This window comes from Pleurotus ostreatus (genome assembly GCF_014466165.1).
Source record: "Pleurotus ostreatus strain PC9 chromosome Unknown scaffold_11, whole genome shotgun sequence".
Classification (NCBI taxonomy): Eukaryota; Fungi; Basidiomycota; class Agaricomycetes; order Agaricales; family Pleurotaceae; genus Pleurotus; species Pleurotus ostreatus.
The window spans coordinates 609,453-635,177 of record NW_023503166.1 but is presented as its reverse complement, the minus strand read 5'-3'; the positions used below and the strand labels follow the sequence as shown (position 1 = coordinate 635,177).

Below are 25,725 nucleotides of genomic sequence, written 5' to 3'. Positions count from 1 at the left end.
TGAGAAAATCTACGCGCATCTATATATGGTCGAGTTTGCGCTTTGGCGCCATCGGTGTATCCTATGGGCTGACAGCCATCTACATACATCTCGGAGCCGAACGGTCGACGCTTGTCGCGATGCCTATCAGTGCTTGCAATTTGCGGTAATTCATCGATTATTTGGGCTACGTCTTAATTTCCACTCTTGAATCACAGACCATCCTAAACGGTTCGTGGCTGCCTCTACAGCCTATGTCTTGGGAATGAAGACGCGATCCCTTCTTCTTTGGGAGCGAGGAAACTGTACCTATCACTTGGAAGGGTCCTAGGCTGACACACTGCTGCTACTCCGCGATGTAGAGCGAACTTCTCGGGAGACTTGAATCGCGTACCTGATCCTGGACCGTCGGTGGCCCAGAATGGCTCAGAAACCCACCTCAAACGATCCATGGTGGGTACAACAATTCAGCAAATGCACAGGCAAGTGTGGGTCGTGTCGTCTCCTCCCAGTGCACGAATGAAGCGGGGCGTGTCTCTGAAGAGTACTTAAAGCAGTTTTACAAGAGCCTTGAACGTCATCCTACCATCTCCTCATCGTTGCTACATCTACCCAATCACCAGTAGTAATCAACCCAACAATGAAGTTCCAATCTCTCGCAGCTCACATATCTCTTGTCCTCTCGCTTCTTTCTCTGCCTCTCGGAGCTTCAGCTGCTTTGTACAAGAATGCGGCCGATTTACCAAACGTTTCCTATGATTTTATCGTTGTTGGCGGTAAGTGACGGTCCCGATGATGGTCCACACAAATACTGATTATGTACCCTAGGTGGTGTGGGCGGCAGTGTACTCGCCAACCGCCTGACGGAAAATCCATCGACAAACGTACTCGTCCTCGAAGGGGGTCCCTCGTAAGACCATATCAATGTGCCATATACCCTGCCTTTGCTCACGTGTTGGTCTCACAGAAATGAGGATGCGTTCGAAACCAAGGTCCCATTCTTTGTGACACGTATCCCCGCCCAATACACATGGAACTATGTGCGCTACATTTGTAATATCTTCCCCTGACCGATCTGACATGGACATGATAGACGACCACGCCACAAGTCGGAATGCACAACGCCGAGGTTCCCTTCGCCAGAGGGTTCGTGCTGGGCGGCAGCAGTTCCATCAGTGAGTAAACCATCACATATCATTTCTACCAAACTAACATGCTTGTAGATGGGATGTTCTACACCCGAGGATCTTCCGATGACTTCGATCGCTATGCGGAGGTCACCGGCGACTCTGGCTGGTCATGGAACAATGTTCAAACCTACTTCGCAAAGGTCAGTCTTTCTACCACTATCACGGCAATATTCACCTGATGCCTTCTATCCAGAACGAAAAATGGACCCCCCCAGCTGACGGACACGACACCACCGGTCAATATGACCCGTCCGTCCATAGCACGACGGGCATCAACTCGTACAGTCTCTCTGGCCACCACCAAGCCCTCGACCCATTGGTGTTCCAAGCCGGACAGGAACTCGGCGGGATCTTCGATTTCAAACTGGATTACAATGACGGTACCCCTCTTGGCTTGGGATGGCTACAAGCTGCGATCAATGGGTCCCATCGCAGCAGTGCAGCAACGTCCTACCTTGGTCCCCAATTCATCAGCCGACCCAACCTCCATGTCCTCGTCAATGCTCGCGTGTCCCGCATTCTCCAAACCGGTGCCGGGTCGACCTTCCAGGGGGTTGAGTACACGCAAGATATCAACAACGGTCCGCTGCGCTCAGTCAGCGCGACAAAGGAGGTCCTGCTCGCGGCGGGTGTCATCGGCACGCCTCAGATTCTGCTCAACTCCGGTATCGGGGACTCGAGTTACTTGTCGTCGGTTGGGATCCCACCGCTGGTGAATTTGCCTAGTGTTGGCAGGAACCTGACTGATCAGCCCACGACGGGGTGCCTTTGGAATGTCAGGGCCGATGCAGATACGTTTGATCCGGTATTCCAAGAGCAGAATGTGCTGGACGATGCTATGGATGAATGGAATGAAGACGGCACAGGTCCTCTCGTTGTCACTCCCATTGGGGAAGTTGTGTTCTTCAGGCTGAACGAGACCGAGCGAGCGAATCTTGGGCTCCCTGCGGGTGTGGATACTGCAGCAGGACCCAATACGCCTCATCTGGAATTGGCCATTGGTGTATGTCTGATATGTGGTACTTCTGTCGCCTTACTGATATGCCTCCGTAGAACGGTTTCGTCTCACCCGCACCACCTCCAGGCAGATGGTTGACTATATCAACCAATCTGGTTTCGGCTACGTCCCGTACGTACCTCCTTTCTCATTGATAAGCCTCGACTAATACTTGCTCAGGCGGGTCCGTCACGCTTGACACTACCGGCGGATTCAATGCCTTCCGTGCACCCCACATTGATCCAGCATTCTACACCACGGATTGGGACATCAAGGCCATGCGTGAAGCCGTCAAGGCTGCCAAGCGCTTTGTCTCAGCACCGGTGTTCCAAAATTACGTAGTGGAAGCCTTGGGAACTCTGGCCACGGCTGAGACTGACGAGGAGATCGAGGAGTACGTGAGGAGCAACAGCGGGACTACCGCGCACCCGGTGGGGACGGCCAGCATGTCACCCAAGGGGGCACAATGGGGCGTGGTGGACCCGGACTTGAAGATGAAGGGAGGAATCAAGGGCGTCCGAATTGTTGACGCGTCTGTCTTCGTGAGTGTTATTAGTAGCTTTGTTTGTATAGCACTCACATCTGTATGACAGCCTTACAACCCCAGCATGCATACGATGGCACCAACATATGTGATTGCAGAGCGTGGGGCGGACCTCATCAAAGATACTTGGAACCTATAATACCATTTCCCATTTCCATTTCCCTTGGGCATCCTTATATTAAGACCTCCTAATTGTATCCCATTTAAGTTATTTCGTGTACATAAGTCGACTACGCTTTGTATTTCGCATTGAATCAATACCCTAATCATAAATTACATTCCAAAATGCGTGGCGCATAATGATCCATCGCAAATAGCGCAGGAAGAGGCGGAGAGGTAAAGCGCCAGATTGTCAGATATAAGATACACATTCTAGGCTTGGAGGCAGGCACTCATCTATTGGGACTCAGGATTGTGAGGATTCACATATTCACATATCACAATGGAGGTCGACGAAGATGAGAGGCGGACTGGCTAACATGCCATACTCGCACTCTCCTTACTCACACTCGAATCAAAGGAGACACTGAGAGGGGTTTGTGCGTTAAAAATATAATGAGGCTTCCGGTGCAGGTAGCTAATGCCTGAGTTTCCATTATTCTATGTCTTCTATATTGTATGTTACATCCCCCACTCTGTTATCCATCGATAGACAGATTATCACTGCTTCTTCGCTTTGACGCCATTCTCAACCTCCCTTTCCGCAATCTGGCCTTCCTTCTCCACTTCCTCCATCAGCTTCTTCTCCATTCTCTGGAAGTCTTCCTTGTTAGCGCTCTTGGTCTTCATCGCCTTCACGCGGGCGCGGTATTCCTGGTACTTCGTGTCCGTGCCGAACAGCCTGTCGCACCAGCGGAAGGAGGTGGAGAAGTTGTTCGTGAAGGCCATGTGGTGGAAGTCGTGGTGCTCTGCGCCGGACCAGAAGGGAACGATGTGCTGCAGCGACCAGGGGAAGTCTGCGCGAAGGAAAGAGCTTTGTTAGACAGCGGGCAGGAAGGCTATCGAACATGCAAAATGCTTACCATATCCACTGTGCGAGTCGATAGCCTGGAATAGACGCAAGGTGATCCAGATATACACGGTGACGATATGGAGGTTGCCGAAGAAGAAGCAGTAGAGGAGAGGCCCCGCGATTGTCCCCGTGCCTAGGATGAACACTTCCGCTGGATGTGCGTATTCCGCGGCCAGACCGAATGGAGCAGAATACTTGTGGTGGATCTTGTGGATGTGTTTATAAAGGGGGCCGTAGTGAAGCGCCTGGTGTGCTATAAGAAGCATAGAATTGAGAACTGCAATGCCGTAAGTTAAAGTGAATGTGGAATACTTACCGACGTAGTGGAAGAAGTCTTCGAAGACGAAGCAGAAAGCGACCTGTGGGAGCATAGTGCGCCAGTCGGGGAAAGGGACTTGGTACGTAGCCATTCCGATAGATTCTGCCATTGGGTGGAAGAGCCAGATCTATCCATAGGAAATGAATGTATTCGTCAGAACCTGCGTAGATGAATGTGTTCAGAGGCGAACAGTGAGGAAAGACGTACGGCTGGTAGTTCGATCGTGAAGTGGGAGAACAAGACTTGCTTCGTGCATTCCCATTGCTCTTTTGGTGTAGGTATCTTGTTAGGCTGCAGCTTCCACCGCCTAAAGTACGGGATAGCGTCGATGATTATCCACGGGATACATCTGCCAAAGTAGACAAACTAAGGAAATGAAATCAATCAGATTAACCCTACTATGCATGGCTGGGAACTCACTTCGTGCAGGAGAAAGCTCATAAGGCCGGTGGCAATGACTGGATTGCCGATCCAGATATACCAGGCGACCCATTGTTTCTCGAACCAGTTAAGGGCAGCGAGATCCGTGGCGCCGTAAAGCGTCTCGAATAGCTGCGGTGCGCTGAATGTCGCGTTTGTCGCCATTGGCAATTTGGCAGTAGCGGTGGATCTGGGGTTCCTCCAACTTGGTCATCGTGGTTCTTTTATATACGAAATGCCTAAGCGCTGGGTGGCAGAAACACACCACTTCAAAATGACCGGATAAAGAATGGGGCGATTTATTCGTGTGGGACATTCTGGCTCCCCGTTCTCGACAGCGTAGACCCTTTTGGAGGGTTCTGGGTGCTTGAATTCGAGCTTCGGTGCCGCCGTATTTTGCGCAACTTTTCAGGTGCACGAATCATTGCATAGATATTACAGACATTGAGAACGATTCTAATGAACATAAGTAGAACTGTCAACAGTTTTAGAGGCTTGGGCTACGTATTAACAGAATCCCCTCTCGAGCCACCGATCCCATTTAACTCGCGAATGGAGCTATCATATTCGTAGAGCTTGCCGAAGAGTGGCTGAGAATTGAATTGTTTTGGGGTAGGCGACAAGAGCGGCCGAAATTTTGTCTTCCTAGTTGCAAGTCCTGACAACCAACTGCAGAGCGTACCGGGACGTGGGGTTCCAACTGCGTGCGGGATTCGAGCAATTCGAACGTGAAGTGATGGAAACTCGGGCGAAGTAACCTGCTCGATGTCGTGAAGTCAATGTTTCCTCGTTAAGCGAATGCCAATTTTATTCGTGAACGTTATACTAACCGTTTCATCGACGTACAATTAACATTTGCATAGTAGATCGTTAGCGTGACTATAGGCTATAAATCTTACAGTTTTACTGGTCCACGGGGTATCCTTTGGGTTGGGGAGCGAACGCCCGGTGACCAGAAGACATTCAAGAGAAGTTGAATGACATGGGCGCCTACTGGGACGGAATTAGCCGACCAAGAAACCAGGAGTGCCAAACTCCAGTAAACAAAGTACTAGCTTCCTCAACTTTGCCAACATCGTTCGTTCTCATCCTTCATCATTATGGCCGCCCCCATTTCTTCCGTCGACGGCATTGGTATTGCGAACTTGCCAAACCAGGTTTGCATACTTCTTTTTTCTAGGCTGGTAGTTTCATTTGACACCCCCGCGTCTCTAGAAACACAAGATTGTCGCCAAGCGTGGGGCGCATTTTACGATGATGGTAGTGGGTCAGTACATTCAGATTTGAATGGAGCAACTGTGGGTGAACCTGAACTCTTCGTTTTCGTTGTAGGGGAGTCTGGACTCGGTAAAACGACGCTCATCAACACCCTCTTCTCGACGGAGTTGTCGCCCCCAAAAAACTACAACAGGCGCCACCACAAGCAGCTCGACAAGCTCACGGAAGTCGACATCATCAAGGCCGAGCTGGAGGAGAAGCAGTTCAAGGTGAAGTTGACCGTCATCGACACGCCTGGGTTTGGCGACTACGTCAACAACCGCGATTCCTGGTCTCCCATTGTCGAATTCATTGACGACCAGCATGAAGCATACATGCGCCAGGAGCAGCAGCCCGAAAGACGCGAGAAAATCGACCTACGGGTGCATGCTTGTGTCTATTTCATCCGAGCGACGGGGCATACGTGCGTTTTCTCACTCGTTTCCAAGACGCTCGTCTAAACGTCCGAACCCTCAGCTTGAAGCCGCTCGACATTGAGATCATGAAGCGATTGGGAACGCGTGTCAATCTCATACCCGTCATTGCCAAAGCCGATACCCTCACCCAAAACGACCTTTTCTTGTTCAAGCAACGTGTGCGTATGTTTTGTCGACGTTTGTCTGTCCATGCTTATTCGTCTGCAGATTCGGGAGGTCATTGCCGCCCAGGGCATCCGTATCTACACACCACCCTTGGACAATGATGACGCCCAAAGCGTCGAACATGCCCGTATTCTCACTGATGCTATCCCGTTCTCCATCATCGGTTCCACCGAGGACGTGAAAACGCTTGATGGTAGAATAGTAAAGGGCCGCGAGTACCTGTGGGGTGTCGCTGAAGGTGCGTTCCTCCGACAGCCTCGATTTCCCCCTTCAATCTCAGTTAACCTTCGTCGTAGTCGAAAACGAGAACCATTGCGACTTCAAAAAGCTTCGTTCGCTTCTTATTCGCACCCACATGCTCGACCTCATCTCCACGACGGAGGAGCTGCACTATGAGAACTACCGCCAGCAACAGATGGAGACCCGCAAGTTCGGCGAGCCCAAGGTCAAGAAGCTCGACAACCCCAAGTTCAAGGAGGAGGAAGAGCAGCTCAGGAAGCGGTTCACCGAGCAGGTCAAGGCCGAGGAAGCGCGGTTCAGACAGTGGGAACAACACGTACGTGGAGTCAAATTGCCTTCCATAAAATTTACTGATTGTGCTGTGTCTATGTAGCTCATCGCAGAGCGCGATCGCCTCAACAAGGACCTGGAGATGGCGCACAGTGCTATCAAGCAGCTCGAGGCGGAGCTGGACAATCTGCAGGTCGGCTACGGGCGCAGCACGGGCAGACGATAAACGCCTTGCCTCACTTTTTGGCGGTGGTTTCTTGCGATATACTTTTCTTGTTGCACCATCTACATGCGTGGTGGTGATGATTGATATACCCTGCCTCCTTGACACTTGACATCCTGTCCACTCGTTTTTCTGCTATCATATCATCTTCGCTTCTTGGAGCGAGGTGTCGGGACTCGGATTTTTCACTCTCTTTCTGACGTCTGAACGAACTCTCATTTTATTATGTTCGGTGCCTCGTTATTCAGCCAAATGGATGATGTTCCTTCTATGCGCTTTAAAGCCCGTTAACTGTCTGTACGTTGCACACCAATCACATCCGGTGATTGCGCTATCGTAATGTTTTGAAAGCGTAGAACAGTCGAAGGGTTTGGAAGAACTACCTGAAATTGATCACGTGTATTGAAGTTAGTTCCTTTGCCTCCGAGTTGAAGCAAGCTCCAACCTACTTCGACGCGACTTCGAGTGGCCTGTTTATGCTGTTCCGCGCAACGCCTGTGTGCCGCAAAGCTTCAGCATCGTCGAAAGTGTGGCTGGCTCGTCAGAGCCGGGATCCATTCGTCCGGGAGCGTCTCGCAGACCCGGCGGCATATCGATCGCGTTCTGCCTTCAAATTACTCGAAATCGACCAGAACCATGGTTCGTTTCTTAGCCAACCGCATGTGCGCTCCGTCGTCGACCTGGGTGCTGCGCCTGGAGGGTGGAGCCAGGTGGTCGCCGGGAAGCTTGGCTGGTCCTCGACGCCGGTGAATGATGCGCCATCTGCTGGATCGACCCGGGATAATGATGCGGAGGAGGAACTCAGGCCTCTGGACGGCTTCGATACAGGAAAGGACGACACCTCCAGGCGGATGCTCCTCCACGACGTCGATACTGGAAAGCTGCCGCGACGATGGAACCGCAAGGACAGCAAGAAGCGGGTCCCGAAGAAAGCGTCGGACGCCGAGCTGGGTTTCTACGACCCGCTTAACGCCGAGGACACGCGGTCTGTAGGCCAGGGAACCATTATCGCCGTCGACCTCCTGGCTATCCCGCATATCCCAGGCGTGCATACGCTGAAACTCGACTTCCTCTCCCCGGAAGCGGAAGCGTCGATCGAGAGCCTGTTGCGGAGTGGGGACGGGAAGGTGGACGTCGTTCTCTCGGATATGGCGGCGAATATGACGGGAAACACTACGCGAGACACGGAGAGGAGTCTCGAGATATGTGACGCTGTTCTGGAGTTCACGAAGCGGAACATGCGGTCGGCAGAAAGCATAGGGAATCGTAAGGGAGGAGTGCTGCTGTATGTTTTCGGTCTATTCTATCGACATGGTATGCTGCGCGCGATCCATGCTGATGGTGGGTTTGCTCATTCAGGCTGAAACATTTTACGCACCCTCTGCTGCAACGATTCCGTGTTGATGCTCTGGAGCCGAATTTCAATGATGTGAAGTTCATCAAGCCGGCTGCCAGCCGTTCACAATCAAGTGAAGGATATTGGCTATGTCAAGGATGGCGTGGTTGACGCGCCTGCCGTCCTTTTAAGCCATCCTTGATGGCAGAGCCACGGTCTGGCGGGTGTTGCTAAATTACTGGTTAGGTGATACAACTCTATCATCATCATCTCTGTCGTACCTAACAGGTTTTCTAGGCCTTAGCATGTGTAGAACAAGCAAGTACTGATGTGAGCTCTCAGCTGTAGACTATATGGTCAAAGCACAATCTATTCGGGGCTAACCTGTAGAACAAGCAATAAGTACTGATGCAAGTTCTACAGTGAATATAAGTAATAAGTATTGTAGTTATTACTGGGCATAACAAGGGATTAACATACCTCAGCTGTAAACAATATGGTTGAAGCTGAGATAGTGGAAAGCAGACAGATCAATTGGAAAGGAAAGTAAGCTACCATAAAAGGATCAACAGCAACAGCATGGCTGCTGGGACCATGAAGTAGAGACAGGGGCTTGGCCAAATATTCTCATCCCTACCAGCGACTAAGCGCATACCAGGTTTGATTCGCAAAGGTACCTTTCACAGACAACAAATCGTGTTAACATAGCCCTGAGGACGTAGCGAACTACCGCCCCCCATGACCTGCATGCAACTTGACTTCCTCTGCCGAACAGTAGAATCCCGAACGTGCTTGAGGGGAGCCTCGGACTATGGTCCCGCCCATATACCCGTCCCCGTTGTTCGTGTTATACGAACATGGCATTGGGCCCTCGGGTGAGATAGCAAAAAGTTGTGGCGAACCTATTCCAATACAGATTGGGTTGGGTTGACTTGGAGTTGTGCCTCGGTACATGCCATACATAAGTTGCGAGGTATGTGCTATATTATTCATCGTCCATTGAACAGCAGTCATGCCAACATTTGATAGGGATTCCAACGATTGTCAATAGTGCCCCAATTTCCCGTTCTCTCAGAAGGAATGTCGTCAAGCTTCGCGGCGCATCCTCGATTTCGAACTTAAGGCTTCCGCCGATGCTACATGTCAATTGTTTGATTCGCCGAAGAGCCTATACGACATGGGTTCGCTTTGGTGCTGGTCTCCAAACTTGCAGTACGTGCACAAGAACTGGGACAAGGTGTCGCTACGGTCCGAAAGCGACGCTTCGGACATAGTTCTCTTGCCTTATTAGCCCCCCATGGTGTCGATGAATGACAGGCACTGCGATGGACGGAGTCGTCGATCGTCCGCGGTTCCGAAGTATAAAAAGGCAACGGGCGCATCATCGGGTTTCATTCTTCCCCCCACCACAAGCCCTACGCTTTACACTCATTTCACCCCGCACTCGTTTGATATTCCTATCCTCAAGCCACATCACTACCACACAACTCTCTCCCAGCAATGGCGGATCGCCCAGCTATATACCCCTCGTCGGCTCTCAACCTCGGAATACGCCAATCGGAAATCCGCCTGATCGCCATTACGGTCATATCCTTCACAGGCGGCACGATCCTCATCTTCGTGCTTGGATGGGCCGTCATGCAAGTGGTAGACCGCGTAAGGGAGCACCGCACCGCCGACACGAGGCGAACCGGCCAATTCAAGTCCTTCGCATATAAGTGCAAGAAAGCCAAGAAGTGGAATCATTTCTTCAACGAACGCCGGTGGCGGAATGGCGAGCGGGATGGACTCGAGGATCCTCTGGTCGATATCGAGGCGAAGCGGACGCGGGCCGCGCTCTACCCACTCCGGGGCGGCGACCGGCTGCAGTATCTCTACCCATCAAGTCGTCTTGCTGAGCTGCATAGTGCGCGTTCTCAGTTCGGAGGCACTGATTCTGAATATAGTCTACCGAGGATGCCACTGCCTACCTACTCACCCGCAGCCTCTTTTGGTTCTTTGCATTCCTCTCCCCAATTCTCGCCTCCGAGCTATAGGACAGACCCTTCTTGCGATAGCGCCCCGGAGGAGAGCCCCAACCCGACCCAGTCAAATGAAAGGTACCAATATTTCAGTAACGGTGTCGCACTGGACATTGCCGCCCCCATATCCAGCAGGCCCTTGTCTTACACAACCAGGATTCCGGCTCCTCGAGTGGACGATGAACTGGACCCAGACTCATTCTCGTTATTTTCTCCGCCGCCTTTGAGAATACCATCTCCCCCACCTCCGATCTACGCATCGCCTAGCTCTAGCGCCAGCCCTCGGGATTCGCCTAGCTCAACCTACTCTTCCCCACCATCCTGCTCCACGCCATTTAGCAGCAACCCTGGCGATCTTGGTATAGACATAGACTACTACATGATGTTTTGCGATACAGACCAAATGGAAGCCCCGCCTCCTCAAAGTCCAGAAGCGGCAAACCAAGAACCCCGTTGCAATGCGCGTCGGTTTGGGTGGGCGAATCTATCAGCGTGTCTACCGTCGAACCTCAGTCTTTCCTCCGTGGCCCGTCGCAAAGATGCTGGGAAACTTATTTCTGGATCCCTCCCTGGTTCTCCGGTTCTATCTGGCCGACCAACTGGGCCACTTCCCCCGGTTCCAACGACCGGCTCGCGGTTTAACGCATTCACATCTGATGCCTCCTTGCCTCCAAGTCTTCGCCCAGTTTCTGGCCTTGGACTACGCTCCGATGATATCTCGGGTCTAAGACTCAATTCAGGTTCCATAAACGCACCCCCTGCGGACAACAAGGTTTTGATTCGCGAGACGACGTCTCAACCACGATCTATACTCCTCACAGCACGTTCAACTTCAACCCGGTCTGAACGACCGACAGTGTCGTTTGTTTCTCCTGTACTTCCTTCGGCGCCCTTTCCGGGTGATAAACACGATCAGGCTCGTCATTCTCTCCCTAGTTCTGCGTCTGGGTATTCCACTTCAGCGTACTCGAACGAGTCTCGAGTTGAGGATGGTGAAGGGTGCGATTTATCGGCGATTTGGGAAGAGATGATGAGGAACGTTGCCCCGTTGAGTCCACGCAAACGGGAAGAGTCACCGAGCACGGACGATGCAAGGAGAGTGCCAGGGCTTGCAATCTGATCACGGCTGGCGGAAATGACCCGTTTTATTGGCTATATGCGTAGATAGAGAATACCGTATTCTAGGAATGAATTGTACGAACCGTCGAAATATGTACATGTTGTCTTTACTTCATAACTTCAAACCAACTCAACTTCATCTCGAAGGATGAGGTTTTCCACGGCCGAAAAGGGGACAAGGGAAATATGGTCTTTCGCCATTTCGAGTGATGAGCCACTGGAAGGGATGTGTTAGTGAGCCGGACATCTTTGTTCGACGATGCGTACTCTGGCAAAATGACCGGTGGACACTGTTTGAGAGCGTGAACGAATACGGCGCGCGATTTGTCAGGTTCTGTGACCATCGGGGGCATGAATATCGGGGTATCGTCAAGATGCGACTGGGCTTCGGGTAGACTTTGGAGCACGGTGACCCAGAAGTGATTATCTAGGATTTTTGCTTGTCTGATATCGGCTCAGCGGCAACCTCCCAGTGAGATGGGGGATTGACACGTACTTGCTAGCATACGCACGCTCCGATGCGGAAATTCGTGTCTGGATATCTACGTTGGAAACGATGTACCGGGCGTATTTCTCGATCTGTGCTGCATGTCAGCGGAGAGGTCGCGAAGTGGCGAGCGCGTCGAGGCAAGGGGGTATACCTTGAACAGTCTGGTTCGTAGATACGACCGCACGATGAACTTGATGCGCTCGATCTCTGTTTGGACGAGGACGATTCGGAAGTGCTCCTCCTGAGAGGCGCCGGGATCCGACCGTATCAGCTGCACAGCGTCGGACTGGTGAGTAAGCTGTGAGTGCAGCTGTCCTGTAGAGAGGGGCGGGATAGTTGTACCTGCCGACGAATGTGATCCAAGATGCTGGCTAGGAGCTGTTCTTGTATTGGGAGGATATCAGGCGCGTGGCGCTCGTTCATCCAGTGTCTGATGAGCTGCTGGATGGGCGGTTCCCCCTGCGTCGACGAGCCGGTACGGTCGAAAAGCCCGGCTTGTATGCCAGCAGGCGCCATGAGCTCGTCGATGTCGATATCGTCATCATCGCGAGCCACGTCTCGTATGCGTTCGAGGAAGGGATTGGCGGGGGGCGCGCTGCCCGAGGCTACCGCAGCCTGCCCAGCGCCAAATGTACGGTTGTATTCTTCGTCCCAGTCGGCCATCGAAGCGAAGCAAGTGAAACGAGGGACGCGATCACGTGGCAACCACGCAACTCAGATCACGACCGCCATGGCAGATTGGCCACCACCTCCTGTGGCCACTGTGGCCCATTGTGCATCAAGTCAAATGATGTTGGCCACAAGGACGCTGAGTTTCAAGGCGAGTGGATAAAGAGCCTGCGCCGCTTTCGTGCTGCCACACTTGGAGCGAATACATTTAATGACGACCGACGATCTTCAATCGACGACCTCGCTCGGGCTCACTCTTGAAGGTCCTTCTACTGGTGCACCGCAACCTCTAACATTGACGCCCACTACCAGACTAGGCAAACGAAGAAGAGGAGAATCGACAGCCGCAGGTCAGTAAATATGTTCTGTATGGTTCCGACCAATGCTGAATCAAGTCATTAGGCACTGCAATCCCGCGGAATCCACCAAGTTCAGTAGATTCTGCTGCCTCTCGTTCGGCCCCTTCAGAACATGCCCATAATACCTCCAGGTCCCCGGAAAACCAACGTCCGATTTGGTTGCGCGATGTCATCTCATTCATCAAGCGGTACGAAGGAAATATAGAGAGCAAGGTCGTAAATGCAGGCGCCAAGGAGGATATCAAGGACACCCTTACGGACGGCTTCATGGTCATGCTATTCATGTTGGGATATATGAACAACCCCGCCGATTCAGAAGAACTTGACGGCTTGGCAAAGGTGTTTAGCGACGGCACAGCTCCTCTCCCGCATACATCATCCAGGAAGAGGGTTGTGCGCCTAAGTCCAGTCATCCTGGAGTACTTGCGAGAGACCCAGGAGGCGGCAGGCGGAGAAATGATGAAGGAAATGGAGCAGGAAGCGTATGCCATAGTTCTCGGTAAGGTGGAGGAGGCTGAGAGAAAGGCTGAGGAAGCACGCGACAATGGGAACGGCCGCACCTCAGAAAAGCCTCCGAGCGTTGGTCGTGGTGTTCATGCAGGCTCGAATGATACTGAAGATGGTGCGAGTCGAGCCAATCACCTTGGTGCCGACCCAGGAGATGAAATACAACAATCGTATAATACCACAAGCCACCAAGCTCCCCAAGCCGATATTGTTCCTTCAGGGTATGCGCCTTCGTTTTCGATCCAAATTCGCTCATCTCTTTGAGCGCAGGGTAGCTCGCGTCTACAGCCAAATGCGCGTCTTCATCACTGAGTAAGTAACATAATCTATTGACGTGTTTGCGGTCTGGAATTCGGCTCTTTTTAGCCACGTTATGGGACAAATCAGATATCTCGGCGAGGAGGAGCGGGACGCGCGCGCGCGCCTGGAGCACTGTCGGCGCGTGGAAGAGGCGGCCCAGCGAGCGGAGGCGCAGGTTCGGAGGGTGGCAGCGCACGCCACCCGCATCGCCGAGCACAATCGCGAAGTCGCAGAGCGCGACCGGATAATCGCAGAGGAGATGATGGCCGAGCAGGCGCGCAGGGAAGCCGATCGGGCATGGGTTGAGAGTATGACCCAGCTCATGCAGAGCCCCGGGCACCCCCACTCATACAACTATGCGCCCGAGTTCCAGTCTGCCTACGCGAACGCTCCGCCGCAGGCGTCGTACGCTTATTGCCCTCAGCCCGCATATTACGGGCAGGCACCTCCCGGGTACGCTCAGTGTATGGAGCCTCACCCCGGCCACCCTCCCCAGTTCCAGGTCGCGTACTACTTACCTGCTCCTGGGACGCAGGCGCCGGGCTACGGTGTCCCACCTTTGACGTACCATCAGCATTACGGATCTGGACCAAGCGAGACTCATTATGCACAGTAAAATTCTGCATGGAGAGGTGCTGGACAGCAGGCCTGGTAAGCACGGCTCACATCTACTGGGTCGCCGAATCTTGGATAAGTCACATTGGATGATCCAAGTCTACTAATATTCATGATCTACAATTCCTCCAAACTGTCGACGATTATCATTGTACTACATATCAACTGAGCCGTAACTTGAATATATGAAAGCAGACGCCTGGCCGTATGATAAGCGCCCAGCGTTGTCTCGAACACCACTCAACGCCACTTCATCGTCAGTCTCGACTTCACCAACTTGCTCCTCCCTACATCGCGTTCAATGAAGAATAGAAACAAGCAAACCAAATTTCCTGTGGTGAGCTACCCCCTAAGCCCTCTGCTGTGCGAATAACCAAAGCAAACCGCGGGTCTCCAAGGCGCGCATCAAGAAGATAATGCAGAAAGATGAAGAAGTGGGCAAAGTGGCACAGGCAACACCGATTGTAATCTGTACGTATATGCGCTGGGATACTGAGATATCTGCGATGCCCACGCTCAACGAACCCAGCAAAGGCTTTAGAGCTGTTCCTAAGTATGATCATCGAAGAGGCCAGCAATGTCACGGTGGAGCGCGGTTCAAAGAAGGTGGAGGCGTACCATCTGTGCGTTCGATGCGCTCGTGTGCTTGGGTCTACGTTACTGATTGTGGTTTCTGTGTATGTGGTCATGGCTGCCATAGGAAGCATGCCGTCGAGACAACGGAGATGCTCGACTTCCTCAAAGAATTGGTCGAATCAGTACCGGATCCATCCAATGGTGGTACAATCGACATGGACGCACAGGCGCCGACGAATGGCGAGGCCCCCGAAGGCAAGAAGCGGAGAACGAAGAGTAAGAAAGCTGCCGCTGACGGCGATGCGCCGCCACCCAAGAGGCGCCGCAAGAAGAAGTCGGAACCTGTTATGAAAGAGGAAGAAGACGGCGAAGAAGAGGAGAATGGTGAGAATAGAATGGAAGAGGACGACGAGGACGAGTGAGCCTGCGGGAACCGCCAATGGCAGACAACAATGGCGCCGAACAACGGTGGGACGAATAATAACCAAGGGGTATGTCTCGAGTAGATGATATGTAAGATGTATCGACCACAGTAATCTATTCAGTACTACTATTGATGTACAATACTGTGAGTGATCATATTGTACTCTTCTTCGTCTCTACTAACAAATGGTCACAGTCCGAATCGCGATTTCGCGAATCTTCAACGTTTCAACATTCAACGTTCGACCCCGATTCCGGCCCGCAAAACATACTTAGAAATAGACTGCGAGAAGGCAACCATGAGGTCGAGAATTCGACGCAATTCGCCGCATGCAATCAGTGTCTGTAACACCTCGTAAATTAAGAATCGGTAAGCACTCTCGAAGTAGGGTTTTGACTTGCGTGTCGATACATTTTGACCCCATGCGCTGACTGCCTGCTTGTCAACCTACTGTACGACGTTTCCGCAGAGAGGGGACCTCACCCACTTACACTCCCTCCACCCTATGACCACTTGTATCCGACTGATCTGTTGCAGGATCAGGTAACTGATTACTGGCACACCCGTGCATCAAAATACCATTGGCTTCTGCACGGGACATGCACGAGACGAATGCATTGTGAGTTATCCGACCAATGACCAGTTACTAGTAAACGCTTGCGTTATCCACCCCTAGCAGAACTCTATGGCAAAGATATCTTTAGCCAGATGGACTTAAAAGAGAAGTGTCTTCATTTCGGTTCCAAGAACTCAACAGCAATCCTAAATAGTTCAAATTAGAACATGCTGTCATGATGGAATCAGCCTGAAAACGGGCCAGATGACCTTGCTTTGAGAGAGTAAAACTGAAGGGTGTGATAAATTAAAGGAGAGCAATTAATGGCAAAGGGTATGTATATAGTGCGGCATGATTGATCAATTATCGGTATTACGCCGGAGCCAGCTTCCGCTCGCTATATCGGGAGGGCATTGGTGAGTAGAAATCCCAACGTAGATGACGCAAGGAAGTACTCACCCACTGGCATTACCTAGCAAGTCTTCAAACTTGTAACGTAGATTATTCATCTTGTCTACAAGCGGGCCAGTCTCCTCGGTTTTATGGCCATGATCCATGATGAAAGCTTCGCATTCTCGTTTAAAATGCTCCAGGTCCTTAACTCGTGTGATTGACAGCTCTGGCTCATTTGAACCTCGTGCACGAGCCAGATACGATGCAACCAGTGTAGCGAGGCCACCTGAACACCACTGTCAACAGTAGATGCAATGAACCAAATTTCCCGGCCTACCTAGAACAGAGGTAGCGATGGACGTCTAAGCCAGTGCAAGATTAGCAACTGGGAGAATTTGGATACGAACACAACCAACACTATGTCCGGATGTAGCAGCTGAGACCGCAGTAGTCAACGCCCCTAACAGTACTTGCATTCCGATAGCAATGTTGAGCGCGTACGCCGTTAATTTGGCTAAAATAACAATCCTTTTGTAAGCAAAAGCTCATGCAGGCAGTTTCAAGCCAACCTCTGACAGCATATTTCTCACATTCGGTATTTGCGTGGTCAATTGTTTTCTGCAATCTCTCTCCCAAGGTTTTTGGACGAGGAGGCTGCAAACAGGATAAGGATTAGGACACTGTGTCGGGCAGCATTTATGGCGAACAAACCAGTTCTTTCCGTTCCTCCACCGGTACAATCCAGTCAATACCAGATCGCCGAGAGTTTACTCGACTTAACCCAGGATCTGCCAAACGCTGCGGATATCTTGGATAAATAGGGTTGGGTTGGTTGGGACGATGTCCAGGCGACGAGTCTCTTGAACCGTGATCATCATCTAGCCTCTCCACTGGCGCGGTGACATTTTGGGTAGTTGGTAGGGGCTCACCCCCGCGATTAATGGCTGGATTTAGGTTATCGTTGTCTTGGAGAGGTGCCTGAGGGATGGAGGGGGGTAAAAGAATAGGCCTCGGCGGCTCCGGTTGTGGACGGTCTGCCTGGGGCAACAATTGAGTTGGGCTGGCAGTTTGTCCCAGAGAGTGAGACTGAGTTGTCGCTCGTGTCCCAGTAGGCTCCTGCCCCCCGCCATGCACAACTGGTTGAGTGCCCTGCTCCTCTTGCGCTGCGTGATCTTGACCGCGATCCATGTCTACGAGGGTGGAAGATGAGCGATTCACACCAAGGTCCCGCGTGGGGGCTGGAAGTCGTCCACGATCTGACATACCACGCGATTTACAGGCGTTCAACTTAAGCGGCCCGCCCCGTAAGAAGTGAAGCTGAGAGGGAAGGAACCTGCGACATGATTGTTGGAAGCCTGGCCATATTAATCTACCGCAGGAAATCCGGCATGTGGATGATCAGCCGCATCTAATGTCGAGAACTCTGGCCATTCTCATGAAGGTGGAAATTGGGTGAAGTTGAAAATTCAATGTCCGCGAGGAGCAATCTAAAAACATACTTCTTGAACGACATATAGTAATCAACGCCCTAGTCCCATGGGATATCATGTTTTGGTCGCTTTGATCACGTCGCTGGTATAACACCGGTTCTCAGCATCCACGACGCCAGCCGGCGCCAGCCCCTCGATGGAGGTAATGGAGACATCTACTCAGCCCATTACACTTGCGAGCAACGCCATTCGAATCTAAGTAGCAGAAGATCAATGGGGGATTGTTAATTAGCTGGGGGAAGCGTACATAGAGACCATAGCGCATTTGGCGGAAGTACACAGCTCGCCTCGAGTCAAAGTCGACCTCGGGGTCAATTTCTAGAATTGGTACCACATCAAACCTTGCACAAGAATAGATCAAGAAGTTGTCTCACCATTGACTCTTGGAAGAGGGTGCATGACGATCATGTCTTCTTTTGCTCTTGATAGAACAGCATGGTCGACTCTGTAAGCGTCTTTTACCTGCTGCCACTCGCGTTCGCTTTCAAACCGCTCCTTCTGCACCCTAGTAACGTAGAGGACGTCGGTATCGGCCAACACTTCGTCCAAGGATTCGCACTGATAAACAACAACCCCCGCTTTCCGTGCAGCGCTGACGACGGTCGCAGGCATGGAAAGTGATGTCGGAGAAACAAAGTTCAACCGGACGGAGTAGAGACAGAGAAGTGATACCAAGCTGTGCACGGTGCGACCATTCTTTAAATCACCGAGCAATGTAATTGTTCGGCCGTTGACGGTACCTAGCTCAGATCGTATCGTATACACATCCAAAAGGGCCTACGTGCAAGGTAAGTCAGAGTTAGAGTAGAAGCAACGTGCCTACCTGTGTGGGGTGCTCTCCAATCCCGTCACCTGCGTTGATGATGGGCACCGGCGAAAATTTTGCAGCTAGTTGGGCGCTGCCAACATCCGGATGTCGAAGAACTATAGCATCACCGTAACAACCCAACGTCCTGACCGTGTCTGGTAACGTCTCTCCCTTTTGTACTGAGGACAGTTCGGCATTGATCTGGACGACTTCGCCGCCACATCGTTTCATCGCAGCGTCAAACGAGGAACTGGTCCGTGTCGATGGCTCGTAAAAAAGAGTGCAAAGAACCTTGCCTTTCAAAATATCCAAAGTACCATTCCGTTCGACTTGTAGTTGCATTTCGTGAGCCAAGGAGAAGAGGTCATGAATGTCGCGATGGCTAAATTGTCTGACCGAGAGTATATGACGACGGTGGAATGCAGGATGAGGTTGATGGGGTAGATGGAGCGAAGGAGCAAGCGGTCCGTGCAAACCGACGCCTAATGGTTGCCCAGATGACAGCGCCGGGAGACTTGGCAAATGGTCATCCCGCCCTTGAGCGGTGATTGCGCCAAGTGTGGCTGCTGCTGTAGACGTTGTCGGATGGGTAACAGTTGCACTCGAGATATCTTTTCCTTGTGGAGAGGAGAATACATGGCCGTCAAGGAAAACAGTCTGTCCGTGTACAACAACACGATGAATTGCGCCCGCGACAGAGGTTTGCTCGATGGTCGACCAGCACGTAGGTCGCTTCCCAAAGACCGCCTTTCGGCCGATCACTACTTCAACGTGTGTATTGGCTTGGTCAGGGAGACCAAAGATATGTATAGGATTATCATGAAGTCGTAAGCGTATGTCTTCAAGTGTTAGGCGACCATTCTCGACAGCTGTAAGCAGCAAAGGGAGCGTCTCCTCGGTGCCAGACCATGGTGAATAAACCTCTCCAACCTCAGATGCCAACCGGAATGGAGTCATGCCGACGGAGAAAGCATCAATGGTGTCTAACCTTTTCCATAGAGCGTTATGGTTTTCTTCTGAGGGAAGGGTAGTAGACTTCGGATATTGCTCCCTGGTGAAGAATAGCGAATACACAGAAACGTCGCAGGTTACTTTTAACTGCCTCGCCTTGCTCAGCGAAATCAGATCAAGGTCCTCCTTGGAACAGACGTCCGTGATATGGATGCTTCTGTTATGGAGGCTAGCCAGAAGTAGAACTGATGCGAGATCGGATCCTTTAGCATCGGAGACTATGGGCTTGTCCATTGGCCACGAAGAGAAGTGCGAAGCAGCAACAGCGAGGGGGGTTGGTGCACCACCGACGCCAAACGGAATGAACAGAAACTTCGCCTCTGCCTGTAATTCGTCATCGAGAGTTTGTATGTTATCGGGGGTCGCCGTAAAGCCAAGCGAGTAATTGCAGTGTGCACGTGCGTTCACGTTAGATCGCGCCTCCTTCAATGTATCGCGATCAAAGATCATGTTGTCTTGCCCAATAGGTAAAACGATAGAAGTGGTGAAGCCAGAACTGATAGAGGCTTGCGTTGATATTGCGAGATCATTGGACCCAGGAGCAGAGATATTCGACACGAAGGAAGAGATGTTAATGAGTCCAGGGAATATGTGGGTTGTATGCGAGCTCTTAGCATCCACTGCAGAGACGTCCAAAGGCAGTTTGCGGACAAGCGCTTCAACTAGCATCTTCGCATTCTTGACGTTTGTGATCAGCGGCACGGCAAAGTCCACTGCCATGCGACGGGTATGATAACCCTTACTGGAATAACTGGCAGGCCGACGATAGCTATTCTTCGAGGGGAGGTTGATGTACATGTCTATGAGGTTGTTGGCCAGATGCTGGGTCAAAGAATACTCGGTCTTTTGCTTATCCCGGCTATCCTCGCCCAGAGTCTCGAGATACTGGACGAACGAGTTTTGAGAGGTGTTCTTGGTGAATGGAACGATAACATACCTTGCATGGTACGTTGTGTTCAGTTAAGAAATCGGCGGTGCCAGAAGTAGCGAAGATATTGTAGCCAGAAGCACTGAGCTTTTGGACAGACGGCAGTAGCTCTAGTTTTTCCCGGTAGCTTCCAATGGAAAAGAGGATGTTTTTCTTGGGCGGCACGATGCCAGTAGATATGAGGGCCTTTAGATATGCTTCGTATTTATCATGACCAAAGCAAGCGACCTCGCCCGTCGAGGCCATCTCCACGCCGAGAACCGGGTCTGCGCCTGATAAACGGCTAAAGCTAAACTGGGGAACCTTCACCCCAACATAATCCGAGGGGAGTCCAAGGTCGGGATAGGGCTCTACAGGCAAGTCCATCATAACTTTGGTCGCCATTTCTATGGCATCGACACCAGTGACTTTCGATACGAATGGGAACGATCGCGCGGCTCGCAAGTTACATTCTATTACCTTGATCTCGTTATTCTTGGCAATGAACTGAATATTGAAGGGCCCGGTGACATTTAGCGCATTGCCAATTTTGGCTGTTGCTTCCTCGATTTGGCGTACTGTTTGAGGGTCAAGATCTTGCGGAGGGTGGATAAGCGTAGCATCCCCAGAGTGGACTCCAGCGTTTTCGACGTGTTCGGAAATGAAGTGCATAACCATTTTGCCACCCTTCGCGACAGCGTCCATTTCGATTTCCTTCGCCTGTTCGATGTACTTGGTGATGACAACTGGGTGATCTCGGGAGACAGCAGTTGCTTGTGTCAAGTAATTGGATAGGTCATCCCCAGTGGAAACAACGTTCATGGCAGCCCCCGAAAGTACGTATGAAGGTCGAACAAGAACGGGGTAGCCCACCTTGTCGCAGAATTCCAGGGCCTCATCGTAGCTGGTGAGTTCCTTCCACTGTGGTTGATCGACACCGATCTCGTCCAGCAGGCGAGAAAACTTGTACCTATTTTCGGCAGTGTCGATCATTTCAGGCGAGGTCCCGTAAATCTTGACGTTCTGGCGATATAGCGGTAAAGCAATGTTGTTAGGAGTCTGCCCACCCATGGCAAGGATGACACCCCTCGAACGTTCCGTGTCGTAAATGTCCAAGATCGTTTCCAAGCTAATATTCTCAAAGTAGAGTCGATCAGCTTCATCGTAATCCGTGCTGACTGTCTCTGGATTGTAGTTGACCATGATGGTGGGGAACCCCTGGTCGCGCAAGGTCCGTATAGCGCGAACAGCGCACCAATCGAACTCGACGGATGAACCAATACGGTAGACCCCAGAGCCAAGAACCATCACCCCACGGTCATCGAATGTGATGTCATGTTCAACAGCATTGTATGATGTGTATAGGTAGTTTGTAAACGCGGGGAACTCGGCAGCAACCGTGTCTATTTGCTTGACGAAGGGAGAGATGCCAGATTCTTGTCGTCTCCTGCGAACCGCAAGTTCGGTGGATTCTAAGCAGTTCGCCAGCTGCCTATCGGAGAAGCCAAGTTGTTTAGCTTGTCGTAGGACGCGAGACTCAATGGTGGAGACGTTCAAAGTCCTACAGCAGAGGTAAAGGGATTGGTCGGTGATAGATGAGAGATCTTACGAAAGATGCTGTTCCATTTGGAAGATACGTTGAAGTTTTGTCAAGAACCACTTGTCTATGTTCGTCATTTGCCAAATCTTATCAACGGAGTATCCGCGATGAAAGGCGGCCGAAATAGCGAAGATGCGTTTATCGGTGGGATTGACTAGCTCTTCGTCGATGTTCTCCACAAAGTCGTTCTGATAGAGGGTGAATCAGATATGACAAGGGTGTGCAGCGGAAGATGTACATTTGCAAAGCCTGTGAACTGGTCGTCAATTGCACGGATAGCTTTCTGGATGGTTTCTTCGAACGTGCGCCCGATGCTCATGACCTCTCCTACGCTCTTCATACTACTACTTAACAGGCGGCTGACGCGGCTAAACTTTTTCAAATCCCAACGAGGCATCTTGACTACGACATAGTCCAAACTGGGTTCAAAGCAAGCACTTGTGACCTTGGTGACCGAATTCTTGATTTCGTTTAGTGGGATGCCCAGGCCGAGTTTTGCTGCGATGAATGCAAGAGGATATCCTGTTGCCTTCGATGCGAGGGCTGAGGACCTAGACAGGCGTGCATTGACCTAACGATATGGATTTAGCTCAGACACCAGAATGTAGGCATTTCAATATGAACGTACCTCTATAATGCAATATTCCTGGGATGTCGGATTCAACGCGTATTGTATGTTGCATTCACCAACGACCCCGAGGTGGCGAATGACGTTGATGGCAGTCGTCCGTAGCATGTTGTAGTCGGAGTCGGAGAGGGTCTGAGAAGGCGCTACGACAATAGAATCTCCTGTGTGGATGCCCAAAGGGTCAAAATTCTGAAAACGGACGTCAAGAGGCATCAAAAACACATCACAGCGAGCGATAGAGATTTCCTGACCTCCATATTGCACACAGTAATGCAATTATCCCGACAATCCCTCACAACTTCGTACTCTATTTCTTTCCACCCTTTCATGCTCTTCTCAACGAGCACTTGAGGACTCGTGGCGAAGGCTTTGGCACATAAGGCTTTTAGTTGAGCCTCATCTTGAGCGAAGCCTGACCCAAGGCCGCCGAGTGCATATGCGGCTCGAACAATGACAGGAAAACCGATGGATCTCGCGGCTGCAACTGCTTCGTCCTGATTGGTCGCAGTAGAGCTCTCTGCGCATTTCTCGCCGATTTCGGCCATCGCGCTGGCAAATAGTTGCCTGTCTTCGGTGGTGATTATCGTGTCTATAGGTGTGCCAAGAACCTGGACGCCTAGCGCCTCAAACTCGTCCTTCAGTTTAATGCCCACGTTGAGTGCCGTTTGGCCACCAAAGGTCACGTATATACCGTCGGGCTTTTCGTAGTGAATGATTTTACGAACGAATTCGGGTGTGACAGGTAGAAAGTACACCTTATCAGCAAGGCCTTTCGAAGTGGCGATCGTCGCAATGTTCGGATTAACCATGATGGTATAGATGCCCTCCCCTTTGAGCGCTTTGATAGCTTGTGAGCCAGAATAGTCGAATTCTCCAGCTTGGCCGATTGACAGGCCTCCCGAACCAAGAATGATGACCTTGCTCACATTGGCTCTCGGTACGCGTTTATCGTTATCCTGCTTCTTCCCGCCCGGCATAACGATGGGGGAGAGTGTATTAGTGGCGGCACAGTCAGCGATGTTTTGGATGAAGACATCGAAGAGGAATTCGGTATCGCGAGGTCCAGGTGTGGATTCCGGGTGGAATTGAACGGAGAAAAAAGGTTTGTCTATACAGTATATTCCCTCGTTACTCCCGTCGTTAGCATTCCGAAAGAGTTCTTTCCACCCAGCCGGTAATGAGCTCCTATCGACCTGGAAACCGTGGTTCTGGCTGGTAATATAACATCTACCCGACATGGCATCGGTACATGGGATATTATGCCCTCTGTTACCGTATTTCATTTTCGATGTAGTGGCACCAGCTGCGAGGGCCATTAACTGATGCCCTAAGCATATACCGAAGATTGGCCTATCGGCTTTTTCCATAGCTTTGGACAGATTCGAGATGGTGGATTGTAGAGTTGTCGGGTCGCCGGGACCATTTGAAAGAAATATGCCATCGTAAGGCTCAGCTTCGAGAAGGAAGTCATAGTCCCAAGGGACCACTTTGAGCTCGACACCTCTGTCGATGAAGCATCGAATTTGGTTGTACTTCATGCCAACATCAATCGCCAAGATCCTCAACGGGCGACCTGATGGATGCGCGCGTGGCTCTGTCGTTGGTGCGTATAAGCGAGGACGTGACGTCGAGACCAAGGCAACCAAGTTGATTTGGTTAGGGTCAGAGAACGGTATGTCCATGTAATCTTCTCGCCAGGAAGGGGTGAGTGAAGGGGATGCGGCGCGAGATGGGGCTGCAGAAGCTGCCACCAGAGCCCTGACCCGACCAGGAGAGGCATCGGGCCGCCGAGCGAGAATCTTTCCAAGCATGGAGCCCTTCTCTCTAATTTTCTTCGTAAGCGCTCGTGTATCGATGCCATACATCGCAGGTACACCATTCTCTTTGAGCCATGTCCCAAGGGATGATTTCGCCAAGAAGTGACTGAAGTCGTCGGTGTAATAACCGACCACCAAAGCTGCGATGTGAATCCGACTAGACTCGAATTCTTTTGGGAGGTGGTCCAATGAGTCTGTGCGAGTAGGTACCCCGTAGTTTCCAATCAGTGGGTAAGTCAGGATCAGGATCTGGCCCTCGTATGAGGGATCCGTCAACGACTCGGTATAACCCACCATGCCTATAGCCTCGTTAGAGAGACCCCGAGCGTAGAGGGAGGGGATATACCAGTCTGAAAGACGCATTCTCCCGCAACACTCTTCCCCTCCGCACCGAAGCTTATGCCGCTGAAAGCTGAGCCATCATTGAGCTCAAGGACGACATCGCTCGGCGGCACTTCTCCTAGAATGGGAGGACTAGTGACTGGGGGTGCAGGAATTTGGATGGTGCTGTCGGTGCGTGTGAGACCAGGTCGAGCTGTGGTTGATACATTGGCAGAACTTGGAATAGCCATTTTTTGTTTGAACCTCCCGCCGAGGAAAATTATAGCGGGAGAAGAGCCAAATGCATGAAAATCCCTGAAGCAATCGATGATCGAATGCACGTGAATTGAGGGCGTCTATCTTATCTGGTCACCTAAAAGTAGAAACTCAAAGGAGACCGGAGACTGATTACTAGTGCAAACGCACATCTCATTGCCCAATAAATAGTAGACCTAGTGAAGAAATGCCACACAATGCTGAGGGACATAGGGGAAGTCAAGAAGAACACCCGGTAACGAACAACTCAGGTACTGCTCAATTGGCCACAAGAGTAAAAGCTGATTCTACGTATTGTCGCACAATAAATGTCTTTGAACATCTTATGCGTGCTATGTGCTTTGCCGCACCTCTAAGTCGTTTAGGACTCTAGATGGTCTCGCCGACGGCTGCTATACATCGAATGATTCAGCTGATCTTGAGCTGATCACGAAAATCGATGGTGAATA

The 25,725-nt window shown here is 51.3% G+C and overlaps 10 protein-coding genes across 10 annotated transcripts; 6 read left to right on the top strand and 4 right to left on the bottom strand.

Moving 5' to 3' along the window:
- Positions 1–619: 619 nt before the first annotated feature.
- PC9H_002515 (uncharacterized protein) lies at positions 620–2,849 on the top strand (the record flags this gene model as incomplete). The annotated part of the gene is made up of 9 exons (XM_036772151.1): positions 620–755; positions 808–889; positions 947–1,019; positions 1,073–1,154; positions 1,203–1,309; positions 1,363–2,172; positions 2,223–2,298; positions 2,347–2,708; positions 2,760–2,849. The coding sequence occupies 9 exons, from the start codon at positions 620–622 to the stop codon at positions 2,847–2,849; spliced, it is 1,818 nt and encodes a 605-aa protein (XP_036625797.1).
- A 521-nt stretch (positions 2,850–3,370) lies between these two features.
- On the bottom strand, positions 3,371–4,626 carry ERG25_2 (C-4 sterol methyl oxidase; the record flags this gene model as incomplete). The annotated part of the gene is made up of 5 exons (XM_036772150.1): positions 3,371–3,666; positions 3,733–3,975; positions 4,039–4,168; positions 4,249–4,407; positions 4,462–4,626. 5 exons carry the CDS (start codon positions 4,624–4,626, stop codon positions 3,371–3,373), a joined length of 993 nt encoding a protein of 330 aa, XP_036625796.1.
- Positions 4,627–5,561: 935 nt separating this feature from the next.
- On the top strand, positions 5,562–7,056 carry PC9H_002513 (uncharacterized protein; the record flags this gene model as incomplete). The annotated part of the gene is made up of 7 exons (XM_036772149.1): positions 5,562–5,618; positions 5,677–5,728; positions 5,794–6,142; positions 6,196–6,313; positions 6,363–6,558; positions 6,617–6,876; positions 6,934–7,056. The coding sequence occupies 7 exons, from the start codon at positions 5,562–5,564 to the stop codon at positions 7,054–7,056; spliced, it is 1,155 nt and encodes a 384-aa protein (XP_036625795.1).
- A 253-nt stretch (positions 7,057–7,309) lies between these two features.
- Positions 7,310–8,560, top strand: MRM2 (2' O-ribose methyltransferase; the record flags this gene model as incomplete). The annotated part of the gene is made up of 3 exons (XM_036772148.1): positions 7,310–7,350; positions 7,466–8,338; positions 8,413–8,560. 3 exons carry the CDS (start codon positions 7,310–7,312, stop codon positions 8,558–8,560), a joined length of 1,062 nt encoding a protein of 353 aa, XP_036625794.1.
- Positions 8,561–9,889: 1,329 nt separating this feature from the next.
- On the top strand, positions 9,890–11,530 carry PC9H_002511 (uncharacterized protein; the record flags this gene model as incomplete). The annotated part of the gene is made up of 1 exon (XM_036772147.1): positions 9,890–11,530. The coding sequence occupies one exon, from the start codon at positions 9,890–9,892 to the stop codon at positions 11,528–11,530; it is 1,641 nt and encodes a 546-aa protein (XP_036625793.1).
- Positions 11,531–11,649: 119 nt separating this feature from the next.
- SLD5 (GINS complex subunit) lies at positions 11,650–12,682 on the bottom strand (the record flags this gene model as incomplete). The annotated part of the gene is made up of 5 exons (XM_036772146.1): positions 11,650–11,746; positions 11,797–11,973; positions 12,026–12,108; positions 12,171–12,305; positions 12,362–12,682. 5 exons carry the CDS (start codon positions 12,680–12,682, stop codon positions 11,650–11,652), a joined length of 813 nt encoding a protein of 270 aa, XP_036625792.1.
- Positions 12,683–12,899: 217 nt separating this feature from the next.
- PC9H_002509 (uncharacterized protein) lies at positions 12,900–14,470 on the top strand (the record flags this gene model as incomplete). Its single annotated transcript, XM_036772145.1, has 4 exons — positions 12,900–13,038; positions 13,091–13,775; positions 13,825–13,866; positions 13,921–14,470. 4 exons carry the CDS (start codon positions 12,900–12,902, stop codon positions 14,468–14,470), a joined length of 1,416 nt encoding a protein of 471 aa, XP_036625791.1.
- Positions 14,471–14,885: 415 nt separating this feature from the next.
- Positions 14,886–15,467, top strand: PC9H_002508 (uncharacterized protein; the record flags this gene model as incomplete). The annotated part of the gene is made up of 3 exons (XM_036772144.1): positions 14,886–14,940; positions 14,999–15,092; positions 15,170–15,467. The coding sequence occupies 3 exons, from the start codon at positions 14,886–14,888 to the stop codon at positions 15,465–15,467; spliced, it is 447 nt and encodes a 148-aa protein (XP_036625790.1).
- Positions 15,468–16,397: 930 nt separating this feature from the next.
- PC9H_002507 (uncharacterized protein) lies at positions 16,398–17,606 on the bottom strand (the record flags this gene model as incomplete). Its single annotated transcript, XM_036772143.1, has 6 exons — positions 16,398–16,422; positions 16,485–16,704; positions 16,756–16,780; positions 16,826–16,932; positions 16,988–17,072; positions 17,130–17,606. The coding sequence occupies 6 exons, from the start codon at positions 17,604–17,606 to the stop codon at positions 16,398–16,400; spliced, it is 939 nt and encodes a 312-aa protein (XP_036625789.1).
- Positions 17,607–18,067: 461 nt separating this feature from the next.
- PC9H_002506 (uncharacterized protein) lies at positions 18,068–25,251 on the bottom strand (the record flags this gene model as incomplete). The annotated part of the gene is made up of 10 exons (XM_036772142.1): positions 18,068–18,103; positions 18,156–18,226; positions 18,283–18,685; positions 18,732–20,612; positions 20,665–22,195; positions 22,244–22,422; positions 22,473–22,805; positions 22,863–23,051; positions 23,114–24,978; positions 25,026–25,251. 10 exons carry the CDS (start codon positions 25,249–25,251, stop codon positions 18,068–18,070), a joined length of 6,714 nt encoding a protein of 2,237 aa, XP_036625788.1.
- Positions 25,252–25,725: the final 474 nt, after the last annotated feature.